The sequence below is a fragment of the Prunus avium genome, chromosome 1, assembly GCF_965620075.1.
Source record: "Prunus avium chromosome 1, drPruAviu1.hap1.1, whole genome shotgun sequence".
In the NCBI taxonomy this organism is placed as follows: Eukaryota; Viridiplantae; Streptophyta; class Magnoliopsida; order Rosales; family Rosaceae; genus Prunus; species Prunus avium.
The window spans coordinates 11,381,779-11,408,122 of NC_142284.1; the positions used below are offsets into that span (position 1 = coordinate 11,381,779).

General features: G+C 38.8%; 5 protein-coding genes across 7 annotated transcripts; 3 read left to right on the plus strand and 2 right to left on the minus strand.

Moving 5' to 3' along the window:
• Positions 1-1,128: 1,128 nt before the first annotated feature.
• LOC110750213 (kinesin motor protein-like protein) lies at positions 1,129-7,863 on the plus strand. 2 transcript variants are annotated; one of them, XM_021950502.2, is made up of 15 exons: positions 1,129-1,420; positions 1,508-1,584; positions 1,697-1,975; positions 2,073-2,291; positions 3,040-3,225; positions 3,458-3,562; positions 3,680-3,757; positions 3,928-4,009; positions 4,462-4,624; positions 5,348-5,677; positions 5,981-6,199; positions 6,303-6,894; positions 6,989-7,054; positions 7,237-7,463; positions 7,586-7,863. In XM_021950502.2, exons 3-14 carry the CDS (start codon positions 1,754-1,756, stop codon positions 7,417-7,419), a joined length of 2,445 nt encoding a protein of 814 aa, XP_021806194.1. In that variant the 5' UTR covers positions 1,129-1,420; positions 1,508-1,584; positions 1,697-1,753; the 3' UTR covers positions 7,420-7,463; positions 7,586-7,863. The 2 variants fall into 2 exon arrangements, with proteins under 2 accessions (XP_021806194.1, XP_021806193.1); XM_021950501.2 differs by having other exon boundaries at positions 1,129-1,584.
• Positions 7,864-8,082: 219 nt separating this feature from the next.
• ESD4 (Cysteine proteinases superfamily protein) lies at positions 8,083-12,762 on the minus strand. The gene is made up of 9 exons (XM_021950560.2): positions 11,404-12,762; positions 11,178-11,257; positions 11,001-11,094; positions 10,750-10,848; positions 9,953-10,045; positions 9,749-9,868; positions 9,075-9,178; positions 8,876-8,948; positions 8,083-8,570 (listed from the first exon to the last, which is right to left on the minus strand). Exons 1-9 carry the CDS (start codon positions 12,223-12,225, stop codon positions 8,508-8,510), a joined length of 1,548 nt encoding a protein of 515 aa, XP_021806252.1. The 5' UTR covers positions 12,226-12,762; the 3' UTR covers positions 8,083-8,507.
• A 1,569-nt stretch (positions 12,763-14,331) lies between these two features.
• LOC110750222 (BTB/POZ domain-containing protein) lies at positions 14,332-19,627 on the minus strand. The gene is made up of 13 exons (XM_021950514.2): positions 19,231-19,627; positions 18,789-18,972; positions 18,575-18,643; positions 18,389-18,487; positions 17,915-17,994; positions 16,992-17,826; positions 16,009-16,688; positions 15,601-15,685; positions 15,432-15,483; positions 15,267-15,316; positions 15,030-15,077; positions 14,728-14,914; positions 14,332-14,637 (listed from the first exon to the last, which is right to left on the minus strand). Exons 1-12 carry the CDS (start codon positions 19,485-19,487, stop codon positions 14,738-14,740), a joined length of 2,616 nt encoding a protein of 871 aa, XP_021806206.1. The 5' UTR covers positions 19,488-19,627; the 3' UTR covers positions 14,332-14,637; positions 14,728-14,737.
• Positions 19,628-19,754: 127 nt separating this feature from the next.
• LOC110750220 (Tetratricopeptide repeat (TPR)-like superfamily protein) lies at positions 19,755-24,427 on the plus strand. 2 transcript variants are annotated; one of them, XM_021950513.2, is made up of 4 exons: positions 19,755-19,893; positions 20,363-20,425; positions 20,606-23,477; positions 23,961-24,427. In XM_021950513.2, the coding sequence occupies exons 2-3, from the start codon at positions 20,407-20,409 to the stop codon at positions 23,278-23,280; spliced, it is 2,694 nt and encodes an 897-aa protein (XP_021806205.1). In that variant the 5' UTR covers positions 19,755-19,893; positions 20,363-20,406; the 3' UTR covers positions 23,281-23,477; positions 23,961-24,427. The 2 variants fall into 2 exon arrangements, with proteins under 2 accessions (XP_021806205.1, XP_088106535.1); XM_088250409.1 differs by having other exon boundaries at positions 19,809-19,893; positions 20,369-20,425.
• Positions 24,428-24,595: 168 nt separating this feature from the next.
• LOC110750271 (ARM repeat superfamily protein) lies at positions 24,596-26,324 on the plus strand. Its single transcript, XM_021950572.2, has 5 exons — positions 24,596-25,033; positions 25,126-25,232; positions 25,342-25,489; positions 25,593-25,787; positions 25,876-26,324. Exons 1-5 carry the CDS (start codon positions 24,815-24,817, stop codon positions 26,107-26,109), a joined length of 903 nt encoding a protein of 300 aa, XP_021806264.1. The 5' UTR covers positions 24,596-24,814; the 3' UTR covers positions 26,110-26,324.
• Positions 26,325-26,344: the final 20 nt, after the last annotated feature.

Consider the following 26,344-nt stretch of genomic DNA (forward strand, 5'->3'; position numbering starts at 1 on the left):
TTATCTAAATTACGTTGTGAGGAATTTGAATTTGGGGGGTGGAACCTCAACTTTCTTCATGGTATCAGAGCCATCTTTCACATGTTGGGCCCAACGGCCACACGTGCTCCCACGTCACCCAATATGTGTTGTTCATGTGTTAAGCTTGAAATTTCACCACATGTGCCTGGCTTGAAAAATTAAGAGACATAGCTTGTATTTGTTCACACTAATCAAATTTCATTTCTTAATATTTTTATTAATTAAGGTATTTTCTGGTATTTTGAAAATTTTACCATTATCTGCCTTTTGATATATATATATAAATAAAAGGTTAGCACGTTACCGTATATTTTATTCGATTCATTTTTATATTCTATTAAGGGTTTGCTTGGACATTTGATTTGAGGTGGTTGAGTGTATTTCAATAATTTCTTAACTTGAAACATACTATTCTTCTATTGGGATTGTTGTATTAGTTCTTGTTAGTTGAAGGATTTTTATTTTTAATTTTCGGACAAGATCTTATGAATCTCAGTTTGCTTAATTAACAAATAGGCCAAACGCGCCTTAAACAATAAAATAATTACATCAAAAATTGAGGGAGGACGAGCCACCTCAATAATGTCCTCAAACTCCATTTTCATTCCATAATAGTAATTTTGCAAAACCCAAAAATAATATTAAAAAAAGGCAAAATAATGAGAAAAAGGATAAATTAATTGTGTTTTTTTTTTCTTGTTTGAGAAATTTTATTTTTTCCTCTTAATATTGCACTTTTATCCCCATAAATAAATAAAACAAAGAAGGAGAAAAATACCCATCAACCCTCAATGAAAATTTCCTTTTTATTTTTGTTGGGTCATGAGAGAAAAAAGAAAAAGAAAAAGATTTTCATTATTGTTGGTGGTGGGAGGGAGTGGTGGACGTTTTTAGTTTCGGCGGCAAGCAAATAAAAGAAAATCCAAGGGTATTTACGTCCGATCATATTAAATTTATTCCAGTCTGTCGTCCGAAGGCTCTGAACCGTCCATCCGAGCTCCGAACCGAAAATTAGCAACAACCTCGAGGGCGTATCAGTCTTTTTAGATTAATTCAATTGTGCGAACAGCCGTTTTAATAATTTTGAAAATTATAATCTACCAAATGACAATTATAACGACATCGCTCTCTGACTCTCTCTCCTGTTGTCGCAGAAAGATTATTTTATAATCTAAGCAAGGCGTACACTTTCTCTCTCTTCTGTGGAGCCCCTTACCATCATCAATTCAACCCCCATTTCTCTGAAACCAAATTCCAACACCCTTCCCTCTTTACAATCGAATTAGGGTTTTGCTTTTCCCAATTCGTTTGCAGATCTGATCCCAATATCGCATTCTTTTGAGATTATTGAGAAGCCACAGATCCTGGTCGCGTAATTGTTTTGGTTCCTTCTGTTCCGGTACGTTTAATCGTAAATGTGAGAAACTGATTGATTTTCTACGTTGCTCGGCGTGGGATTCTGAGATCAGATTCGGTTGAATTGCAGATTCTGAGGATTTGAATCGCATTTCCGTTGGAATTTTACTTTCATGTCCTGCTTTGAATTCAACTTCTCCCCACCTCGTGAGTATATATGATCCCATGCAAATCAATATGCTATAATTTCGTTGAAATTCTTATGCCTTTTGGATTGCACGTATATATAAATGCATTTGTGTGGTTTGTTTTTGTGAAGCGGTTGTTGGAATATAGATCTTGAAAATTGGCTCCCCAAAGACGGTCGCAGCGCCACATGGGTGGCCAGATGCAGCAGAGCAATGCCGCCGCGGCTACTGCTCTGTACGACCACGCCACCGGCGCCCCTGCCGGGCCTCTGCACAATGCGGGGCCTGCCGGCGATGCTGGTGATGCAGTCATGGCCCGGTGGCTCCAGTCCGCTGGGTTACAGCATCTGGCCTCACCATTGGCTTCCACGGGAATCGACAACCGTATGCTCCCCAATCTCCTCATGCAGGTATTATATTCATAGCCATTGCCTGTGAGATTGTGCTATCTTATCCGCTTTTTTCATGTAGAATTACATGAAGACTAAGCGTTTGATATTGTTATAGGGTTATGGCGCTCAATCTGCTGAAGAGAAACAGAGGCTTTTCAAATTAATGCGAAACCTCAATTTCAATGGGGAGTCTGGTTCTGAGCCCTATACACCTACTGCACAAACTTCAGGTGGGGCTGCATCGGATGGTTTGTATTCTCCGGAGTTCAGGGGGGATTTTGGAGCTGGGCTGTTGGACCTTCATGCTATGGATGATACAGAGCTTCTGTCTGAGGTATAGTCATTTAAAAAATTCATAATGTTCTGTGTTTAACTTAGCTGGGAAGTTCTGCATGGATTTGTGTTAAAACATTCATAACAACGAAGTACGAGATTGGCTACTGGTTGCTCTCAAAGGACGAGATTGGTTACTAATCCCTGACATTGAGTCGTTTTGTTTGAAGTTGCTTTACAACATTCCATGTTGTTATTCGGTGATATGTGCTGGAATTCAGACCCGTTATGCACTTGGGAATATCAAGTTGTGACATCAGTATTTTATAATGATAAATTGGTCTGAATTTATGGCCAAATTTTTATGAGCTAAAGATTTTAATTAAATTGTGAATTCAGGATGGGTTGATGGGGATTCCCTGGAAATTCACTCACTTGTTAGGGTAATTTCTCTTGGATTGCTGGTTTTGTTTCTATATGAATTTTACTTGTGAATAGGTTCTTAAATTTAAATTTGCTTTGTAAAACTAGTAACATCTCTGATTCTAGCCAGTACATTATCATTTTTGTTCCCTTTACCTATTTGTTATTGGTCCTTGTTTACTTGTGATATATATTTATAGCTGCATAGTGAAAAGAGTTAAATCCTCACCTACTTTTGAAATGTTGTGCATACTGTCTTGGGGTCTGTTCTTTAACTTTTTCTGGAGTTATGATCAATGAGACTGCTTTGTAGGCCTAGGATATTTTTTACTTCCTACTCTGTTGCTTTATTTGTTAATAAAATGCAATATTGTTTTCATGTTCAGCATGTCATCCCTGAACCGTTTGAGCCATCGCCATTTATGCCTGGTGGTAAAGCATTTGATGATGAATTCAATTTGACAAGTGGTAGGCAGCAAAGAGTACTACCTGATCCAGATGCACCAGTTCCAGTAGCCCAGAGTGAAAAGGAGAGCACAAAGGAAACTAATGTGGCTAAGATTAAAGTTGTGGTATGTGTTTCATTTCGCAGCCGAGTGCTGTGCTTGTGTATTGTTGGATATGTGTGGTTATATCAAGTTGTTGAGGACTTGGTACCTAATTTCTATATGAAGCTTTGGGTCTTAACGTATATCAATCTTGGCATCTGATCCTGTCGTGTGATTTGAAGGCATATGATGGAATATCATGTGTATTATTTTGTGTGAAACTTTTAAATTTTTTGTGTTCTAATGGGTATATTAGGTACGCAAAAGACCTTTAAATAAGAAGGAGCTTACGCGGAAGGAGGAGGATATTGTTTCTGTGTACGACAATGCTTATTTGACAGTCCACGAACCCAAACTAAAGGTTTGTTCTCAGCAACCAGATGCCACTTAAAATTTCTGGCTGAATTTTGTTTTCGAAATTGAAGTCTCTTTCTTGCACATATTCTGTTTGGGTTTTACATTTTTGGTCATGTAATAGGTGGACTTGACTGCATACGTGGAGAAGCATGAATTTTGTTTTGATGCTGTTCTGAATGAGTATGTTTCAAATGATGAGGTAATATATATCTTTTTGTACATGAAAGTGTGTAAATCTTGACCTAATATTTCCTTTGATGTTTAGGATACTGTTGCACATTAGGAATGGTCCTTATGTGCATGTTCCTCTATGATTGTTTCTCGGTTGGATAAAAATGGTTTAACCACTTGAAATGCTTTATGAAACAGGTATACCGGGCTACTGTAGAACCAATTATTCCCATTATTTTTGAGCGAACAAAGGCTACATGTTTTGCTTATGGTCAAACAGGTAGGTGGTGTATATAATCTGTCCATGTCATACACTGCTTGATTATCAGTTTATCCTTGTTGAAACTTTATTCTTTTCATCTGTGTATATGACAGTCATCAAAATGCAGTATCATTGGTTGAATAATGACCTTGTGATATATATTTAAATAATTATAATTCCAAATCATATTCTATTCTTCTCTAGTCGGAGTTTGACTGCTAAGTTTGTCCTTGCTTTAGCTTTATATACTTTTAGAAAGTTATCAATAGACAAAATTCAGGTTTTCACGCTTGTCAGATCTATTCACTTTGTTTGGGGGGGAAAAAAAGAAACATGAGTTTAGATCTGAGACATTATGTTTGTAGTTTATTTCTGGTGCCACTTAGTGGTTTTACTTGTTGCTATGTGATCCTTTTCAGTCAAGCTAAATGTCTTCTGGACTGAAAATACTAACAAGATTTGAATTGCAGGTAGTGGCAAGACATTCACAATGCAACCGTTACCTATCAGGGCTGCAGAAGACCTGGTCAGATTGTTACATCAGCCAGTTTACCGTAACCAGAGATTCAAATTGTGGCTTAGCTACTTTGAGATTTATGGAGGAAAGCTCTTTGATCTTCTCAGTGAGAGGAAGTATATCTCTTTGTTTGACTGGTTCTTTTATTTTAATGTTATGATGATATTTGAAAATTAGTTTCTTTTTGGCCAAAAATACTGTTCTATTTGTTTGTTTCTAATTTTTAACTTTAAATTGCTACGACATTGGAATGGGTTTGAACTCATGACATCCTCTTTTAAGGAAAGGTATAGGCTTGGAGATACCCTTAGGGATAGCTATGTTCTAGAATGATCTATTGGATTGCAGAGGGTAGCTATGTGTGTTAGTGCATAATAATGGTCTTGCTGAGTATAGGACAGGGCGTAAGACACATAGTTTTGTGTGTGAAGGATGTAAGACACATAGTTTTGTGTGTGAAGGATTCATTTGTGTAACTACCAATGATGTTGCAATGGTTTGAAGCATGTCATGTTTCAGTTACTAAGGCATCAGTTGTCCATTTTCACCAAGTATTAAATTTCATGTGAATTTTTTGTGCAATGTTTGTGGAAAGCATATAATTATTACTAGTTGAGTTATGTGGTATAATTTTAGAATGGGTGTTCTGATTACGTGCAAGCATTTGTTTCTGTATGCATTATGCATCATCTTATTTTATATGACAGCACATTTATTTGCATTTTTTTAGAGATACATAATAATGCACATATGCATCTGCGTATGTGAATTTTGGTTCACTTGGTGGTCTACTGCTGTAGTTATGTTATGACATAAATGACTTCATTTCTTTGCAATAGGAAACTTTGTATGAGAGAAGATGGACGGCAACAAGTTTGCATTGTTGGACTGCAAGAATTTGAAGTTTCAGATGTACAAATTGTTAAAGAATATATTGAGAGAGGGAATGCTGCTAGAAGTACAGGGTCAACTGGTGCTAATGAAGAGTCTTCTAGGTCTCATGCTATTTTACAACTAGTTGTGAAAAAGCACAGTGAGGTAAAAGATTCTAGGCGGAACAATGATGGAAATGAATCTAGAAGTGGGAAGGTTGTGGGGAAGATCTCTTTCATTGATCTTGCTGGTAGTGAAAGGGGTGCTGACACCACTGATAATGACCGACAAACAAGGTAATCTTCCAACTTCTTTAGGCTATCGCCTTTTTTTTTTCTTGTCTCTGTGATTTTGGTGTTTGGTGATATAATTGTACTTGCAAATCCGTCATTGGGCTAAGTGTGACGCCTGGGCAGGTTTTAGGAAGGCCCATGTTGTCAATTGTACTAAAGATAATCAGAAATTGTTTTTGGCTGTACCTATTCCATCAGGATAATGCTTCTTAGGCTACCGTTCTTTCACACATTCATTGTAATGACAGTGCTGTTATGATGATTTACTGACTACTGAATTTGTTGAACCAAAATGGGTTATTGCAGAATTGAGGGAGCAGAAATTAACAAGAGCCTTTTGGCTCTAAAGGAGTGTATTCGTGCTCTGGACAATGACCAGATCCATATACCTTTCCGTGGAAGCAAACTCACAGAAGTGCTCCGTGATTCCTTTGTTGGCAATTCAAGGACTGTTATGATATCTTGCATTTCTCCAAATGCAGGGTCATGCGAGCATACACTTAACACTTTGAGATATGCGGATCGGTATGCTTTATGCTATTGTGAACTTAAACAACTCAAATTACTGTACTAGTGCTTAATGATTAAACTTATATTTCAGACTAAAAGATTAACTTTAAACGAACAGGGTTAAAAGTCTTTCAAAAGGTGGCAATGCTAGAAAGGATCAAGCAGTAAATTCTTTACCACCAACTATTAAGGATGTTTCATCGACATCATCTACGCTGGTTTCTGCTGAGGTAGAGGATGTCCGTGAGCAACGTCAAGAAGTTAAAGTAGCTGATACAGGCAGAAGAGCTGTGGAGAAAGAAAGTTTCACATATATTCCAACTGTTGAGTTTGACAAGCAGCCTGCAAAGTTGTCATCAAGTAACCCCATTAGTATTCGGGAAGAAAGTGCGGTGGCTTCTGGTGTAATGGATAGGGAGAGATTTGAAATTAATAATTCTTATGGCGATTCTTACAGTCAGAAGATGCTCTATTATTCCCAAAACTCGGTTGATACAGAAGAGAAAGTACAAAAAGTGTCACCACCTCGTAGGAAAGTAACCAAGGATGAAAAATCAGAAAAGTTGGGTAATTGGCTGAAAAAAGGTGGATCTGATCTCTCCACCACAAGTTCTAAGCAGCAAAATACAGGAAATTATAACACAAGCAATGTTGGATCCAGACAATCTGAGCCTCAACTTCCTGATGGGCATATCAATGCCATTCTCGAGGTTGGTACTCTGGCTTTGGTCATTATATTTGTAGTTGTTTTACAAGTAATCCTGCACCCCCTGCCAATTTTTTGAGCTCTTTGGACTGTTTTAGGAAGAAGAGGCCCTAATTGCTGCCCATAGAAAAGAAATTGAGGATACGATGGAAATTGTTCGCGAAGTAAGTGAAACTTTCTTCTTTTGTTTTTTCGCAAGATATTTTGATATCTCCAACAGATCTTGGTAACTGATGGAGTGAGAAACTGGCATTTTTAACTTGTCTGTCACGTCAACCTGCTATATAGTGTGCATCCTGTATTTTTTGGTAAATAGGTGCTTATCCTGTGTTGTTTTGGTTACCAGGAAATGAAACTGTTGGCAGAAGTCGACCAACCAGGGAGCCTTATAGACAACTATGTGACCCAGTTGAGCTTTGTGCTTTCTCGCAAGGCAGCTGGTCTGGTTAGCCTTCAAGCCCGTCTTGCAAGATTCCAGCATAGACTAAAAGAGCAGGAAATACTAAGTCGCAAAAGAGGACCTCGTTAAGGCAGGCACTTTGTTTCCTTGCGCTGATGGCGGCACTGTTACTTGTATTAATCTGAACTCTCTTGTATATATTTTTCATTTTCATCTCATCTGGTGGAAAACATTGATACTAAACAGCATCCTTTTTAAGTTCTGCTTATTCTGTCTTGTTATGGTCCCGGCACAGTTACAAAGCAGGATCTGCGGGAGAGGGATTTGAGGCATTGCAGACTCCGGGCAGTTCACATCTAGACTTCTGGCTAAGGGCGGCAATGAGGATTCAATTCATGTCTTTTGCCGGTATTGTGTTCTCATTTGTAATTCTTTAGATAAGTCGATGTGCTCTTGCCGAGTCTTTTATGGGTTGTGGACTTTGGCTGTTGTGTAAGTGACTGGAAATTTGATTTGACAATGTATTTTCTAGTAAAGAAAAAAAAAAGAAATAGAATGTTTATTACTCTGTCATCCTGACTATTATCTTATTTCGTTCTTTTCTTTTGCACTGCCCCCTGAGTACCATACAATTCCAATATTGATCACAGAATTATTCCCCGAGGATTTGGCTATTTTCCAGGTTAAACAAAACCAAATAAACATGAACCAAAATATTATTTTATCGGGCAGAGTAAATTCTGGCAAGTAACTATCACTTAATTCAGGGGCACAAATGAATCTTCAACAAACTGGCCAAAACAAATGAAACTTTCTTTTATAGAACAGAATTCTCCAGAAATCTTGTGTTACAATTGTTGGATTAACTCAATCACTAATTAAAAGGCAAATGGCCAAAAAGATACATGGACCAAAAAGAAACTAGCAACAAGGACTCAGTCAGCGCATAACCTTAAAGCTTATGGAACTTTTTGAACATATATGTGACAAATCAAAGGTTCGCACTTGTATAGTATATACAAGTTACTATTTCTGCCTTGTGCTCTGCTAACCTTTCCTCACAGGACTCACCTCACCAACACAAATCTTAAATTATTTCAAAAATTTCGAAGCTGGCATGCGACTCACACTCTCGAGCACACCTAATTCATTGTCTGTTACTCTCTAATTCCTAATTCTTGATTGGTACTACCGCATGCCAAAGCTAGCTTGCTCAATCAGTCTGCTCTCAATTTTAGGATCTCCTTGGCTGTTCTCAATCGAAAATATGGCATGTGTTCCTGCAAGGACAACAAACACAGAGTTGAATCATACTAATTAACAGTTGAGTTAACCGAGAGCAGGATATACATGAGCATTTCATTCTATAGCATACTACTTCCCAATCAATTATTTGGAGTGCCAAGTATTGTCCCCCTAGAATTATGTCGTTGGGAAGTGGACAACATATAACTTTCCATTATTAATGGTTTGAATGCACGTCCAAGCAAATAAAAATGAAAACAACCAAAAGATACTTTAACTTGGGAGACAAAATATACACTTCCGTGTGGCAAAGCAACAGAAGCATCTCTAAGCGCCTTACCTGCTTGAAACAGAGATCCAAGCCCCTGCTATAAAAGTCAGCATATTTGATCATGAACACACCACAGTCAAACCTGTTAAGAAAAATTAATTCAAAAATACATTTCAATTAGCAGAAGTGTCTTTGCTTACTGTAAAGAGTTCGGGAAAAAGATAAAAGAAAACCTATAACATTAGGTTTCAAGACATGTAATGCCTACCCATTCTCCTGCTCAGGAAGGTCTTCAACATATTCTAATTTCCAAGAACTCAAATTGATGTCTTTTCCACACTTATCCTTCACTTCATCAACATAGTATTTCGCCTGTCAAACATAAACAGTCAACGATAGCTGCAACTCAATCGGTTTAATTAATTTATTAGTTTTCCTACCATTTTGAAAAACATCCGTACCAAGGCACTGCCATTAGTATCCAAAAAGAAAAAGAAAAACAAAGATGAAGAGTTAATTGATGGCTGATGATCGATGAAATATTTGTCCACACAGCAAACTTTTTATGTGCCTATGCGCATATTTCATACCACATCAAGAATGGAGGAAGGACAATTGTTATCAAGTTCTGCAGGCAAGACTGACAAGATGATTTTCTTCATTTGTAAAATTCATGAACCCAGTCAATTCCAGACCAAACAAATATGAACCCAATCAATTCAAACAGATGTTGTAGTCTGAGTAACAGCAAATTACAAGAACCGCTAATGGCAAGATTTTATTTTTTCAAAGCATCACTGCCCATCACCCCCTTCCCACAAGAAAATGTGAAAGGGTATTTGTCAAGGACCGACATTTTGTGTAACAGACTTTCTGACTTTATTGCATGCATCATCAATAAATTATATCAACAGCCAAACAGAAAATGACTACAAAGCATACCAATCTGTTCATCACTTGGGTATCCCTTCCTTTGAGTGAATCAAGATACTGTAACTTCTCCTCTGCCTTGTTTATAACTGCCAAACACCAATGTATTTCTTTGTGGATGGGAACAAATATCTGAGAAGAAAACCACTTATGAAATAAATGTAATTTCACTTAAACTGTGTATATGTGCAATGAAGAAGGTTTGAATGAAGTTACTTTGTCACATTCGATGAGGCTGTATCCCAGCTTCTTTTGGGTAGTCCACCTTCTGACGGATTTATAATCATAGTTACTTTTCCCACCTATCAACTGCACATACAATTTCAGTAAAATAAGAGTAGCTAATATAGAAATCAATATCCTAAATCCAACAGCAAAGATGGTTACCCAATCTAGGCAAATAATTACTAGGAGTGTGAATTGCACGGGCTGAGCTGACAGACCTTGCCTGAGGTTAGCCCAATAAGCACATGGCTGAGCTCTCAGCCCAGCCCAATCTTCGGGCCTAATGAAATGTAATATATGTATACAAATGAGAAAGAAACAAATGGGTACAATTTGGGTTGGCGTTATATCATGCTGATTCATCCTGAACTTCAAATCAGGTCTAAAAACTCAGCCAAAACTCAAATGAGACTCATCCTAATAAAAAATTCAGGCCAAATTGATCAAAGCTTTTGACCAATCCAACTCAATAAACAGTCCTAATAATTAAATGATGAAATAGAAGTATGAGACTATTTGAAAATGAACATGCATTAGAGCTTTATAATTTTTGCATTTTTTCTACTTCATAAAAACAGAAATAGTCCTAAGAAGTGGTTCCCTAAATCAAGCAGTGACAAGAACTCATGTATTCATACCAGTACTTATCTAGACAACAAATTAATGAAATCAATAAAAATTCTTCTGACAGTAAAAAAAAAAGGGAAAACTGAAGAGATTATGCATATACAACCACCGCCAGGAACAAAGTGTAAAAGAAAGAACAAGAAAGAAAGCAAATTACAAACCTTTTTGTAGAAAAATGTGTTGAAGAAATGACATTTTAAGAACTTCTGTGGCTCTCTCTTTTCCCTCTCTTTCAGCAACTCAAAGTAGACATTTATGACCTGGAATGGAAAAGAGTGCAAATGTATCAATTACATTACCAACTAGGCAAGCCCAGAAAAGCCCCCATGAACCATAAAAAACAAAATGTAATGAAAACTTTTTTTTGTTATTGCAATTTAACAAAAAAGTACAAATGTAACCTAGAAAATACCTCGTCATTCAACCATGCACGTGGTCTAAGGCACTGCAGCATTTCACCTGTGATCTCTATGTTTGAGTTCTCATGAGTTACCAAGACTCTCCTCCTGTATGAACCCCAACACTGTTATACTTTCAAGTTTCAACTAAACCAATTCAAAGATGAAACAGAATATGTATAAAACCATACCGATTGGCAGAGGAAAATGCTTGCTCAACCTCAGCCATTTCCTCCTTTCGAAGAGCAACAAAGGGTTCATCGGGTACAACCTAAAAAGAAAAGGATTTAACTATTAAGAGAAGACTGTTGATAAATTCATCATCAATATTTACTTACCACAAGCTGTAAACTTTAGTATGCTAACATTGCAAATGATACTTCAAAACAGGTAGTAAGTTAATGAAAAGAAATTCACCTTCACTGGTTTCTTTTGTGGACGCAGCGATTCAAACAGAGACAGTTTGCTCACATTGAACTCAATTTGGGAATGCAAATGTTCAAGTTTCGGAGTCCGCCTCTCTACACTCTCAAGCAACTGCTTGTATACTACCACACTCGGCACATCCACCCCTCGATTTAGTGAGAATGAGTCCAACATCTTTCCTGCACTGTCCACTTTGAAAGGGCCATTCGTCAGCGTGGTCAAGTCCGAAACCACCGAAGAAGCCGATGGCTGAGTACCCTGAGGTCCACAGTCCCCCATCTTCGTATCCAATTCCTGCACATAATCCACCACAGAAGGCCCTTCTCGGTCATCTTCCTCTATAGCCAGAACTTCTTCTATGCTCGAATCCTCAGAAACTCGGTCAATTTCAACCTCTTCATCCAATTCAATCACCTTCTTGCCCTTGTTCAAATAGCGGAATGTATCTAAAGCCCTGCTCTTCGCCTTTTCCAAATGGAAAGACAATACGCTGCCCATTATGACACCCGACAGCTCCTTCTCATGAACCCCTCTGGTTTTTGGGCTCGAATCTTCTCTGTTCGAGAAGAACCCGAATTTGCCTGTTCTACAAGGGGCGTGAACTCTCGTCAGTGGCGGCTTTATATCTGGGTACCGAGAGACCCTCGAAGCGACGCTATTGGAAGATAATATGGGCCGGTCCGGGATTTGTTTCATATAAGAGAATCTGGGTCGCTTTGAAATTTGAAAATTCTGCGAATAAGGAGATGGGTGTGCAGAATTCAAGCTCAAACACTCGTCCCCTCGCTTACGATTGCTGGTTAGTGCTCCCATTGATAAACCCAGAGCACAAAAGGACCTACTAATTCACATCTCATCCAAAGAATGCCATCTTAGGGCAAACACAACCAATTTGAAATTTTTGGTGGGCGGATTGAATGAGCAATCAGCTGGCGAAACTTAAACCCTAAATGCGAGGCAATTGGAACCAAAAGTTAGGGTTTTGCTTAAGTTCCAAAGAAGAAGGACAAAAATTAGAGGAAGAGAATGGTTCGATTTCAAAATCACAGAGATTTGAAGGGAGGGAACAAAACCCTATAAACGCTTAGGAAGCGGGGGTCGATTTCAAATAAGCACGCACCAGAAAATCTGTCTAGACAAATATCAAGTGTTCCCGCTACAAAATAAAAAAAGGGGGCTGAGATGAGAGAGAGAGAGAGCGGAGGAGGAGCTTGTTTTCCTTCAATATTTGTTATTAACGTTGAAGAGGATTTTCAATTTTGATGCACCAGCTTGAGTTGGGATCTGTAACCCGATTTGCTGTAGGAGGCGTTTCGTCTTTCCCGGTTCTGTGTAGGAAATTATATGGTATTTTCTATTATTATTTTTTAAATAGTAGCACGTAACACTTGTATGAATCAGGAAATTAACCCAACTAAAAAAAGGAATCAGGAAATTAACCCAAAAAAAAAAAAAAGGAATCAGGAAATTAACCCAACAAAAAAACAAGGAATCATGAAATTAACCCAACAAAAAAAAAGGAATCAGGAAATTAACCCAACAATAAAAAAGAATCAGGAAATTAACCCAACAAAAAAAGAGAATAAGGAAAATATAGGAAAGAATGAATGAATATCATATCAAATTATTTCAAATTAATCTGTTTCCTAAGTCTTGTAGGGTTTAATTACATATATGTTAAATGTATGAAAATCAAGAATTGAAATATTTCAATACCTATATGTTAGTAAATTCAAGAGAAGTGAGACATACCAATTCTAAATAAGTCAGTATGCCACAAGGAAAAAATTGTCCAAGTAGGCATGGTTACTTCTCAATGCACCTCACTTTTTGGTTAAGGAGAAAAAATTGTGTTTGACTATCACATTGAAACATTATATTACTAATTTACATGTTATAATATGGATGTATCATTGATTTATATTTCATAATAATATTAATAAATAAAATATACATTATAGCATAAGTGAATTTATAACACCACGTAAATGTTGACTTGTCACATTAAAAAATTCCTCGTTAAGGAGCTATTGCTACCCTTCTGACCATCCCACCTCTATTACTAATTCCCAATCTATATAAAACCACATTCCGAGACAATATCTACTTTAATATAGTTTAAACTACTGGAAGGGAGATTTAAATTGTAGAGTGGGGAGCATATTCACTTTAGCCAACTTACTTATGACTTTAATCACTAAACAGAGAAAGAGCTTCAGTTTGTTGGATTGGGAGTAATTTTTTTTTTTTTTTTTTTTTGGTCTGAACCATGAGGTGGTCCTGGATGGGCCCCAACTATGGGTGGCACCTTTAAGCCTTAACCACAACCCAGACTAATCCCCACTCACACCGGGTCGGCCCGTAAGGGGTAAAGTGTTGGCCAAAGTGGTGACTCCGTACGAGAGCAGGGATCGAACCCCTGACCTCTCTTAAGGAATGAGAGTGCCGAACCACTCACACCAACCACCTTGGTTGATTGGGAGTAATTTAAATAAGAATAATGATGGGTCAATTTTTATTCAAGTATTTATGAATTTTGGGAAAAGTAGGTGGGTAAGAAATTGGAGGCGATTAGGTAAATCTTTGAGTTTTAGAGCATCCACAATGGGCTCCCTAAACCACATCATTAGACAAATTTTAGGGAGGATTTGGAAAAATACAACTCCAACCATGCTCCCTATTCACCTCCTAAAATAAGGAGACCTCTAGGAGCTCCTAAATCTGAGGAGAGAGAAATGACTCATAGTAGCTCCCTATAATTTAATGTTGCTTTATTTAATGAGTATTTCAAACCCTTAATTAATGTTAATTAATTTTTATATTATTTTTTCGTAGAGATGGACCAATTAAAAAAGAGTTATAGCACTTATGACTCCCTAAATTAGAGAGCATGATTGGACTTTAAATTTTATATAGAGCTTCTAAAATAACTTTTATATGTTTTTAGCTAAAATTTAACTAAAAAATAGAGAGTATGAGCATACAATTAGGGGAGGAAGCTTAAACCAAATCCAGTACATCCATTGTGTTTACTCAAAGACTTGAAAAATAATATAAAATTAATGTTTCTTTCCCTCATTACCATGTTACTTCGCAAATTGCAAGACCTAAAGGACACTGGAGTAAATAACAGTTTAACTGACGGTCGCTAATATGTACATATAACAGGTTATGGATACAACGTCCTCGTATATCGAAGCCAAATTATTCAGCTGGGATAAATATCTGAAACATAAGAAAATATTTGTATCAGCAAATTGAATTTGCAGGGAGGATAGTTATTATCACATTATTCCAGAAAAATTTACAACTTACCTTGTTCAATTCATACAAGCTGCACAACAGCAGCCACTCTTAAGGCCCCATTTTGGAGAAGATCAGCAAGCTCATCAAATAACAGAGCTGTTCGCCAGCCCCAGCCCTTTGGAGCTTTCGGCAAAAGCGTGCCTGTTTGCTTGAAACTTCCAAACACCATGACTTCCCTCTTTGATGGACAGATTAACTACATCATAAATGTACATGAACTACAAAATCAATATGCCAGATTCTGGTGTAGCAAACACTGATTATACGAGAATCGGTGAAACTGAGAACATTTTGTTCACTTTGGATCTTACCTGATACCGGGCAGTAACCTTTTCACGAGAATCGACATACATCTGCACCTGTGTCGGGCACACCGTAATGTATCAATTAACAACTTCTACTAGGGATTATAAATGCAAATAAACATACTAGACAGAAACACGGTGAAACAGAAAGGGTGATCATTGAAACGTGAAGATAAGAAGAAGCATTATTCTCCACAACCAAAATAACCCATCTCATGCTCAAACAATCACAAGCAGGCTAACCTTTCTAAATGAATCAGTAATCTCTGCCTTACGTCGGTGAAGAAATAATCCTGAAATAACAAACATATGATATATGTTTAGCTTAAGGAACATATTTCAAATAAAACTTAGGAAAGCAAAATAACATGTTTCTGAGGTATATCATTGAACAGCTAAGAACAGTACCAAGTGTTCGACGTCCTTGAGGGTCTTCATCATTAAAAGCCTGAACGCTAACCTATAAATTTGAACAACAAAATCCAATCTGTATGAGAGCATGGAAAATGGAAACCGAAAAGCATCATCACAAATCTAACTCTTATAATTAAAAGAACAAAAGTTTATACTGAAACACCTTCCATAAAGAACCAGCATAAAAGACTTCTGGAGAGTGCTTCACTTGGCCATCACTGAGCCTGTGCACATCCTCAAATTGCACCCTGTAGAACCAGGATAGAGAATTTAAGTGAAAAGGTAAACTAGAGACCAAAAAGGAATTGACTTGTAATTAGTAGGATGGAGAATTGAACATAATGACCAATCATTAGATCCATGACACTCGGACAAATAATCCAGTCCCAAGAAAAAAGGCTTAGTATAAATAGATTTTCAAAGGCACTTGTAAGCAACTTGTAAAGGAGACTTCTGAGCTAGGAGATCATAGGACAGCATCCTAAAAAGAATTTATGGATTCTTATTTTTCAAAAGAGAGCTCAAAATCTGAAGCACAGCTGTAAAGGAGCAATGGAAAGAGCTCAAGTACCCAAAGCGGAAAGGAGGGAAGTGGCTTAAAGGTGTTTTCAAATCCAATGATATGGAAGAACTGTTTGGATTATCCCACTCAATCCCAATTGCACGGTCTGACGACTCTACCATCTGCATGGGTATGCCACTCGTACTTGGCACTGCCATGGAGGTTCCAGGCATTCGGCTTTGCACATCCATCTCATAGGCTTTCTCTGTTTGCTCCCCATGAGCATTAGCTACATTGTTCCCTCCTTGGCTTAGCCCAACCAAAGCTGTCAATCCATCTCCAGACAGGTCCCCACTATGGTCAGCTCTAGCCTCAGAATCATCATTAGCAAGAGACTGCTGGCAATTTCTGTTGCCCATGCCAAATGGCACTCGGGAAAAGACAAACCGAGTTGGAGGCCAGGCAGTTGCTGGGACAAATGTAGTTCCGCGTCCAATACCAGCAAGCCCATCAATAGGACCCCTAACATGCACACGTACAGGCCTAAAGAGGCCATTTCCTTCACCTGGAGCAGACTCAGCAACATACACGCCAGGAGAATTATTCTGATTGTGCTCTTGCATGTAATATCCAGTGGTAACTCCATGTGAGAATGAAAATTGCTGTCTGCAAGTGCATGCTAAACTTGTAAGACAGCAACTTTTGCATGTATCAGCACCAGTTTCTTGAACTCTCTGGCTTAACAGCATCTATATAATCACATACCAAACAAACAAGTTATTGAATAAACAGATAGATTTTTCTTTGGTAAGTAATAGATAAATGCAAATTAAAAATACAACAATCTCTTCAAAAGCATAACCGCAGGGCAACACTTTGTGTATGTATGTGGTAGAAAGAGCTTTCTGAATTTCTCATGGTGGGAGTGGGCGGAGAGCCCTTGCAGCCAGTCTGCAAGGGCCTATAATTGATTTATCAGCAGTATGGTTTATAAGAGATAGAATAGTAAAAGCAAGAAAAACTTAAAAAGAAAACAGTAAGCAGAAAGAGACCTGCAACCAAAGACCATCATTTACAGCTTTGCAGGGGAATCCCAATTCCTCAAGTTGCTTTCTTACACTAAGAAGTGCCTCAAAAGACATGTTGCAGTATAAAAGAGAACCCCCTTCAAATATATTAACAAAGGCATCATATTCCTCACCACCAACCCCAAAGTTCCCTTTAGCATAACCTTTAAGCTGTCTTCTGCCTACAGTTCTGCCACCCCATGAAAGAGGAGGCATGCCACATCTTCCCCAATCATTTGGCATTAGCTCACTAGTGGAAGAGTTCATTGAAGAGCATTGCCTTGACTGATCCCTGGCAAGCCAACTATTGTTATTTAAGTGATAGCACGATCCTTCATCAGATGGCCCTTCCATAGCAACTCCATTTGCTCCCAATCTACTTGCTCCAACACCAACTGGCATTTCAGTATAACATGAAGTTCTAATTACATCCATTTCTGAAAATGAATTACTCAATGATGAAGGACCACCCATGCTGCAGTTGCATCCTGGCTCCAAATTGGACTGAGGGTATGCAACTTGTTGTACTTGCTGTTTGGAATTTGAAACTCCTGTTTGGAAGTCAACCACACAGTCTGCAAGCTCTATCAGAAGATTACGAGCAGTATTATGGCCATCTACATCATCTTTTAGAGTTAAGCGCCCCAGTTCAGACTCCAACTTTTTATTAGTGAAACTAGCCATCAGATTCTTCCCCTTTGCATTAGATGAATCAGATTGAGTATCTGTTCCTGCCTCAGAACTGGAACTTCCATGATCATAATCTTCTTGTTTGCATTGAGCACCTTTTGCAAGGAATGTATACAATGCCAGTTCAAACCTTTCCACAGAAGAAGAAGAAATTTTTTTTTTAATAGGAACTAAGCTGTGGACAATAAACCTAGTTAGAGGCCGTAGATACTCCTTACCGTTTCTCTTCAGTGGGTACCCAGAGCTCATCAGAGGTCAGCAATGCAAGCAAGGTTTGAGCAGAAAGTTTTGGAAGCACCTGTTCATGACCAGGAAGTTTAAAAAAAAATGTAGACAGTAGGTTTGCCTGAACAAAGTTGAAAAACTAAAAGTATACTTAATCCTCATAAAAAAATCAAATATACTGACAACACAGATAGATCCAAGAGAGGAAAAAAATTTGAACTACATAGTCGTTATTAAATTTAAAGATAGAGCTTAAACCATGTTTTTTTTATGGCTGTGGGCAAGGATAAATATGTCTATATTACAAAGTGCGAAAAATAAGTATGTTTCCTCGGTCCACTGCTCTGTCCTTCTCTCTAATATTTTCTTATGTTATCATATTATATGATCCCAAAGGAACAGAGAATATGAGAGAAACTAACAACACCCACAAGGCATAACTACGAAGTAAGCTCACCATCCATTACCTCTTTCAACTCCATGGAACCACTTTGACAAAGGTAGCCCCAGCAAGCATTTCTTACTCGCTCTCCATGTATGCCATAATCTTGGCTCTCTGCAAACACCTGAAAGCACAGGTAGACGCCGTCAATAACATAAGAAATAGGTAGCATGTGGACCAAACACAAAGAGGCAGCACAAGAATTTTGAACCTGATAGGCTAAGAAGTTTGAAGTCCATAATTCAGATATAATGAAGTCTGTGCATATTGCACATAAATCCTGCATTAAAAGAATAGCAAGATGTAATCCAAATGCACACATGGGGAAGGCATTCCAAGAGCAGAAAAATTAAAGTCCCATAAAATTAAAAGAGCACAAGAAACATAAAAATATAAACTTCAGGTCTACAATGAGAATATGATACCTGAAGGTCAAGAAAAGAAGCGGCAGCCAAAACACGAAATGCATTGTTATCATTAAGCTTGGGGTGGTGGCCGTATAGATATGCCAAAGCCATTGCAATTGCTTCTCCGTTAACATTCTTATCGTCAATATGTAAGGTTAAAACCGGCGCATTGGCTTCTTTCCAAGGTCCATGAAGCATGTTCCTGCCAGGCTCACAGAGGGTAGCACATGAAAACCCACAATTTTACTCGTAAGCACCCAATAAATACATAATTACGCGTGTATTATTAAAAAAAACGAAAATTAATTCCCCAGAAATAGCATCAACAAATATACTTAAACTATCATAATCAACAAATAAACCCCAAATTTTCTGCTTTCAGCGTCATCAAACAACGCCCAAGCAAAGCGAGAGGGCGCGAATTCAAGGGCATTTTGGTAAATTGACAGGGGAAACGGACCTGAAGTAGGGGCTGCGAGAGAGAACGAGGCGGTGGAGGTGGTAGGTGGAGCCCATGGCGTGAACGACCATATCGGAGAAGGCGCCGGAGTTGAAGCCCTCCAATTGAATGTGGTCGCAGAGCGCCGTGAGGTTGCAATCCAGTGCGCGCAGCTCGCCGCTGCTCCGGTCGTTGTCGGAGTGCTGCGAGGGATGGATCGTCATCTTCATTTGCGGCCCATACGACCTGGCGGGATTGCTAGGATACTGAGGGTCCATATGAACCACACCTACACTTGCACTTGGTTGGTTTTTCGATTATCAGGTGTACGAGAGTGGCGATGATGAGAGTGAGAGAACGGCGCTGCAGATCAGAGAGCCATTGTTGATTTGATTTGCTGTTGTTACTTGCTCTACACGAACTGCTGCAGCTTTGGAAATGCGAAGGGGATGGGCGCGGGTCGGACCCGACTGACTTGACCCGTTTGGCCCGCCCAGCCCATTTGTTATACGTTTTCCTCTATGCTTCGAGACGACGTCGTATTAAGTCGTTCTCGAAACGGCGGTGTTTAGTACCAGTTTCAGTGTCATCGTCTTTGTTGGTGTTAAGCTCAACTCTCTCTCTCTCTCTCTGGCAGATTGGTTTAAACTTTAAACCCTAAACCCTGCGCTTCAAGATTTTCTGGTATGTGAATTGACAAGCCCATAAATTTTGTCAAGCGTTTCTTCTTTTTGTTTCTAGGGCACAGTTTAGGAGTCGAAATGCTTAGCAATTCGTGTCCCTGCAATCGGAGCTCAGTCCTCAACCATGAACTGTTTCCCATTTTCTCTCACTTTCTCATCATATATGAAAAATGCTTTCAAAAGCTTCCATTTTGCACCACAAACTTAGGCCAAATTCATATGAGTATGTATATTAAAATTGAATGAAGTGTGAAAGTTTTTCCTTAATTAAACATTGTGTTGTGCCCCTCTTGATATGCATTGTTCGTATTTGCTTAATGATTTCCACCCCTCTGCCTCTTCTTTTTCTGTTTGTTTTAGTGTTTTAATTTTCGTGTCTAATTTTCTAAATGTTTAGCTTACTGAGTGTGATTAGAGTACCTTTTGTCCTGAAATGACTTGTGTGTTGAACTTCTCTATATTTTTGGAAGGTGAAGGACAGACACAGTGTTAGATTGGGCATGCTTTTGTGAAGATGCTCCTAAGAAAACAAGGTAATTTTGGCATGTACAGATTCTTTCTTCTCTATTGAGTAAAGTATGTTGGTAAACATGGATCAGAAAAAGAAAATGTTCACAAATGTCTTTGGTTTCCATGATGTTTGTCATTTAATACTTCTGGTGGCATGTACGGGAATCACTTCTTACCATCTGCTTTATTTTTCCTTTTTGCAGGAATAGGCCGTTTTCATTTGAACTGCTGTAACATTTACACTTTTTCAAAAAGGTTTTCATCCTTGCCAAATGGGCCTTCTTCTGAACATGATAGGAAAGTTGTTTCCTCCATGGATAGGGTTAGTTGCGATAATTCGAGAAAAGTTGAGGGTGTGAGACAAGTAGTTGATGATGTGTGCCGAGTTTTGGAGGGTAATCCTTGGGGACCTACCCTTGAGAATGCTTTATCAACGCTTGACAACAAACCTCAATCAGAATCAGTTATTGGAGTCTTAAGGAGACTGAAAGATGTAGGTCTAGCAATTAATTATTTTCGGTGGTGTGAGAGACAAACTGACCAAGCACATTGCCCTGAAGCATACAATTCACTTCTCATGGTCATGGCTAGGAGTAGAAATTTTAAGTTCTTGGAACAGGTCCTGGAAGAAATGAGTATTGCAGGAATTGGCCCATTTAATAACATATGTATTGAGTTAGTTGTGAGCTGTGTCAAGTCACAGAAGCTGAGAGAAGCTTTCAATCTACTGCAAACCATGAGGAAGTTCAAATTCCGCCCAGCATTTTCAGCCTATACAACTCTAATTGGAGCTTTGTCTACAGTTCCTGAATCTGATCTCATGCTGACTCTCTTTCATCAAATGCAGGAGATAGGTTATGAAGTTACTGTGCATTTATTTACAACTATTATTCGTGTATTTGCCAAGGAAGGCCGAGTTGATGCTGCTCTCTCCTTGTTGGATGAGATGAAGAGCAACTCTTTTAATGCGGATGTTGTTCTTTATAACGTCTGTATAGACTGCTTTGGTAAAGTTGGTAAGGTGGATATGGCCTGGAAATTATTTCATGAAATGAGAATGCATGGCATGGTGCCTGATGATGTGACATATACTAGCATGATAGGAGTTCTCTGCAAAGCTGAGAGACTAGGTGAAGCGGTGGAGTTATTTGAGGAGATGGATGTGAATAGGAAAGTACCTTGTGTGTATGCGTATAACACCATGATCATGGGCTATGGTTCTGCTGGAAGGTTTGAGGAAGCATACAGCTTATTTGAGAGGCAAAAAAGAAAGGGGTGCATTCCAAGTGTGATTGCATATAATTGTGTTCTCACTTGCCTAGGAAAGAAGGGAAGAGTAGAAGAAGCGTTAAGGATTTTTGATGAGATGAAGAAAGATGCAGCTCCCAATCTTCCAACTTATAACATTCTAATAGACATGCTTTGCAAGGCAGGTAACCTCGAGGCTGCCCTGCGTGTTCGGGATGCCATGAAAGAAGCTGGTTTATATCCTAATGTTATGACTGTAAACATAATGATCGATCGACTCTGTAAGGCTCAGAAACTTGATGATGCTTGTTCTATCTTTGAAGGAATGGATCACAAAGTTTGCACACCAGATGCAGTTACGTTCTGTTCTCTTATAGATGGCTTGGGAAAACAAGGAAAGGTAGATAATGCCTACAGGCTTTACGAGAAGATGCTGGATTCTGATCAGATTCCAAATGCTATTGTATATACATCCCTCATCAGGAACTTCTTTAGGTGTGGTAGAAAGGAGGATGGTCACAAAATATACAAAGAAATGGTGCGTAGGGGCTGTTCTCCTGATCTGATGCTTCTTAACACCTATATGGATTGTGTTTTCAAGGCTGGTGAAATTGACAAAGGTAGATCTTTGTTTGAGGAGATAAAGGCACAAGGATTCATCCCGGATGTGCGGAGCTATTCAATCTTAATTCATGGCCTTGTAAAAGCAGGTTTGGCACATGAAACCTATGAATTATTTCATGCGATGAAGGATCAAGGCTGTGTCTTGGACACCCGTGCTTACAATGCCATCATTGATGGATTCTGCAAATGTGGAAAGGTGAATAAAGCATACCAGCTGCTGGAGGAGATGAAAACTAAGGGTCACCAGCCCACAGTTGTTACTTATGGTTCTGTCATTGACGGGCTTTCCAAGATTGACAGACTTGATGAAGCATACATGCTTTTTGAAGAAGCAAAGTCAAAAGGAGTAGAATTGAATGTAATTATTTATAGTAGTCTTGTTGATGGGTTTGGGAAGGTGGGTAGAATTGATGAAGCGTATCTAATCATGGAAGAGCTAATGCAGAAAGGTTTGGCACCTAATGTTTACACATATAATTGCTTGCTTGATGCACTTGTGAAAGCTGGCGAAATTGATGAAGCCATTGTCTGCTTTCAATCCATGAAAGACTTGAAATGTACACCCAACCATGTAACTTATAGCATTCTCATAAATGGTCTTTGTAGAGTTAGAAAATTCAATAAGGCTTTTGTGTACTGGCAAGAGATGAAGAAACAAGGGTTACAGCCCAACACAATCACCTACACCACCATGATATCCGGACTTGCAAAGGCTGGGAACATAAGGGATGCTAGTGGGCTTTTTGAGAGGTTTAAAGCCAGTGGTGGCATTCTCGATTCTGCTAGTTATAATGCTATGATAGAAGGATTAAGTAGTGGAAATAGGGCAATGGAAGCATATGCACTTTTTGAGGAAACTCGGCAGAAAGGTTGTCATATTCATACCAAGACATGTGTTGTTCTGTTGGATGCCTTGCACAAGGCTGAATGCCTTGAGCAGGCAGCAATTGTCGGTGCTGTGCTTAGGGAAACTGCAAAGTCTCAGCATGCTTCAAGATCATGGTAAAATTTCATATCGTGCAATTTACTGGAGGGATTAGTAGATGTGTTTTGCTCAGTGAGTGGTGATGACACAAGGTGCCTTCTCATGCATTCCTGCTGATGGAGCAAATATTGGGGGATGGGAGATCTTTTTTTTGGTTTTTCTTGAAAAGTCTTCATTCCATCAATTCCTTAACATGATTGAGGTCGCTCTCTATAGAGGTAACTCCTTTACGATTACAATTGTAGTTACTGAAATTGGATGCATGTATCTGGAATAGGAGTCCTGAGTCTCGTGACTTTTGGGACGACGCCAACATGTTATTCCTCTGATTCACATTTGAATAAAATGTTCTGATGAATTGAATATTCAGGGTTGTAACTTTTAAAATCTAGAATTCTATGGTGTTTTAGTGCATGTGTGCTCAATATTGTCTTTTGCTTTTTGGCGCATGCATAATATGCAAAGTACACAGTTTGGTAGAGGAAAGCTATGTGAATGATGTGTAATTCTTCAGGCGGATGTTGGCCTTTTCTCTCTCCCTTTTCCTTTTGTGCTGATGTGGTTCTGGCAGATTTTCAAATTTCCATGATTCTAAATTCTCAAAACAAATGATTCAGTTTTCGACCATTTTTATGTATTGATGTTGTAGCAAGAGTGCTATTGATGCAACCGTTGCATTGACTAAATACTTATGGTTGCAGGTATAGAGTGTTTCGAATTTGTCTCGGTTGTGGGATGTCAAGGAAACTGAGTCTGAAGAGAATGAACCTTCCTTCCAAGATGTATGTCGTCCGGCCCAACCTCGGACTCTTTCTTCCCGACCTATTTAACTCTTTGCAACAATAACTTCAGCCGCAGTTATTCAGGAGCATGAGTTTGTTTTGGAGAACCGATGGTTCTTGATTGAATACAGTGCCTTGTAAATTATTCCGGATACTTGGTTCAATTGAGTTAATGGGCCTCTTTGGAGGAGCAGCCCCCCTCCCCTACAAAGAGGGCAAATTTTTGGGTTGTATGGCCGATGGCCTATGTTGGATATAGTCGTTGGGCAGGTCATCTTCTTCTGTAAATTTTTCTCTTTCCTCCCAAGCATAGGTAAATTCTGTATGTGACACCCAATAGCTGGTTCTATAATGTTATACCCAAGCACTTTATGTTTTTGGAGCAATTATAATGATTAATTAATCGCAACTATATGATAAATTATGAATGGCCCCGAAGCCAAGCCATCATATTCATGCCACGTGTCTTAACGGTATGGAAATTTGAAATATAGTCACTATACAGAAAGGTACACGTTGCAACAGAGTGTAGAGTATGATGCGCTTCGTTAATGTAACCGTTAACACAGGAGGGTCCAACGGATCTTTCTACAGCTTTTCAAATTTTAAATTTTCAAACGAGAAAGGTAAACAATAATTTACTTCTTTATCTGTATCATCAAACCCCTCCACCAGCCCTTCATTCTTCTCGTTATCAAAACCCCAAAGATTTCCAGTCCCATCTCTCTCTCCTCCTCTTCTTTGTTCCTTCTCTGCGTTTTTCTGCGATTTCAATGGCTATGGCTCTCAGGCCCATCGATAATGCTCTTCCAACCACACCAGAAAGGCCCAAAAAGCAAACCAAAGTTCCTGTTTCAATCCAAAAGCAACCCGAGTTTGGGGTCAATGATGAAAACCAGGCTCCACTTCCTGCAGCAACCATTGATGCCACCATTGATTATATCTCTTCTGAGAATCTCAAACCCATCTCAGACCCTGATTTCAAGATTCTGGTAATTTTCCAAATTTCTTTTATTTCTTTCTGTAATTTAGAACAAACCCAACTGGAATTTGGCACTAAATTCTTCAATTTTTGGAATTTCAGAGCTTGAATGAGGGATTAGATTCAAAGGATTGGGTGAAGGTGTGCGAGTCTCTGAACAATGTTAGGCGTTTTGCGCTCTATCACTCTGCTCTTTTGGTTCCTACTCTGTAAGTGCTTTTTCTTCTCTTTTTTCTATTGTTTGCTGTAAGCAGTGAACAAAACGACGTCTTTTTGTCAGTGATGGCTTTGTTAACATGTATATTGTGGTATGAACAGGGAGAAAGTTATGGTGGTGATGGTTAAGGCAATGAAGAATCCCAGAAGTGCTTTATGCAAGACATCCATTATGGCTTCGTTTGATATCTTTAGGGCCTTTGGTGACAGTTTATTTGACTCTGCCACCTCTGCTGCATTTGATCAATTGGTGTGCACCCAATACTATTTTTGATTTTCTTAATTTCCGCATATTTTGATCATCATTTTATTATGTTCTGATGAACGGCTTGGATTGTTTGATGGGTTCACAGCTGCTGCAACTGCTGCTGAAAGCATCTCAAGACAAACGGTTTGTGTGCGAAGAAGCAGACAGGACCCTGAACACAATGGTGCAGTCTTTGACTCCTCTGCCTTTGCTTCAAAAGCTTCGAGCCTATGCTTCCCATGCCAACCCCAGAGTCAGAGCCAAAGCTGCCGTTTCCGTCTCAGCTTGTGTCTCTAAGATGGTAAATACTAAAAAAAATGAAGTGTTCTCTTGTCTTCTAAGCATACCATTTTTTCTTAAGCAAAATGGGGGTTTTCTACAAATTTCAGGGGCTTGAAGGAATGAAGGATTATGGGCTGGTCTCTATGGTTAAAATGGCTGCAGATTTGTTGAATGATAGGCTGCCGGAGGCAAGGGAAGCGGCACGGGGTATTGTGCTTTCAGTGTACAATGCCTATACAGAGAATGAAGAGGAGAAGCAGGAGACATGGCTAAACTTTTGCCAGTCTAATTTGACACCAATTCATGCTCAGTCCATGGTCAAAATTACTTCTTCTCAGTAGAGTTTAGAAGATAGTGATTAGTGATTTTTCTGGTAGAAGCAGCTATAGTCTGAGTGCTACTTTGGCCAGTGATTCTGCTGGTAGAAGCAGCCTGGTAGCAGGTACTATATTAGGAGTGTTACTGGTCAAATGAAAGGGAAGATGAGTTTACATACATCTTCCAGTTTCATGTAAATTTCTTCTTAATGAAATTTTCATTGTTAATTACTAGCCAACCAAGTGACCAAAAAAGTGA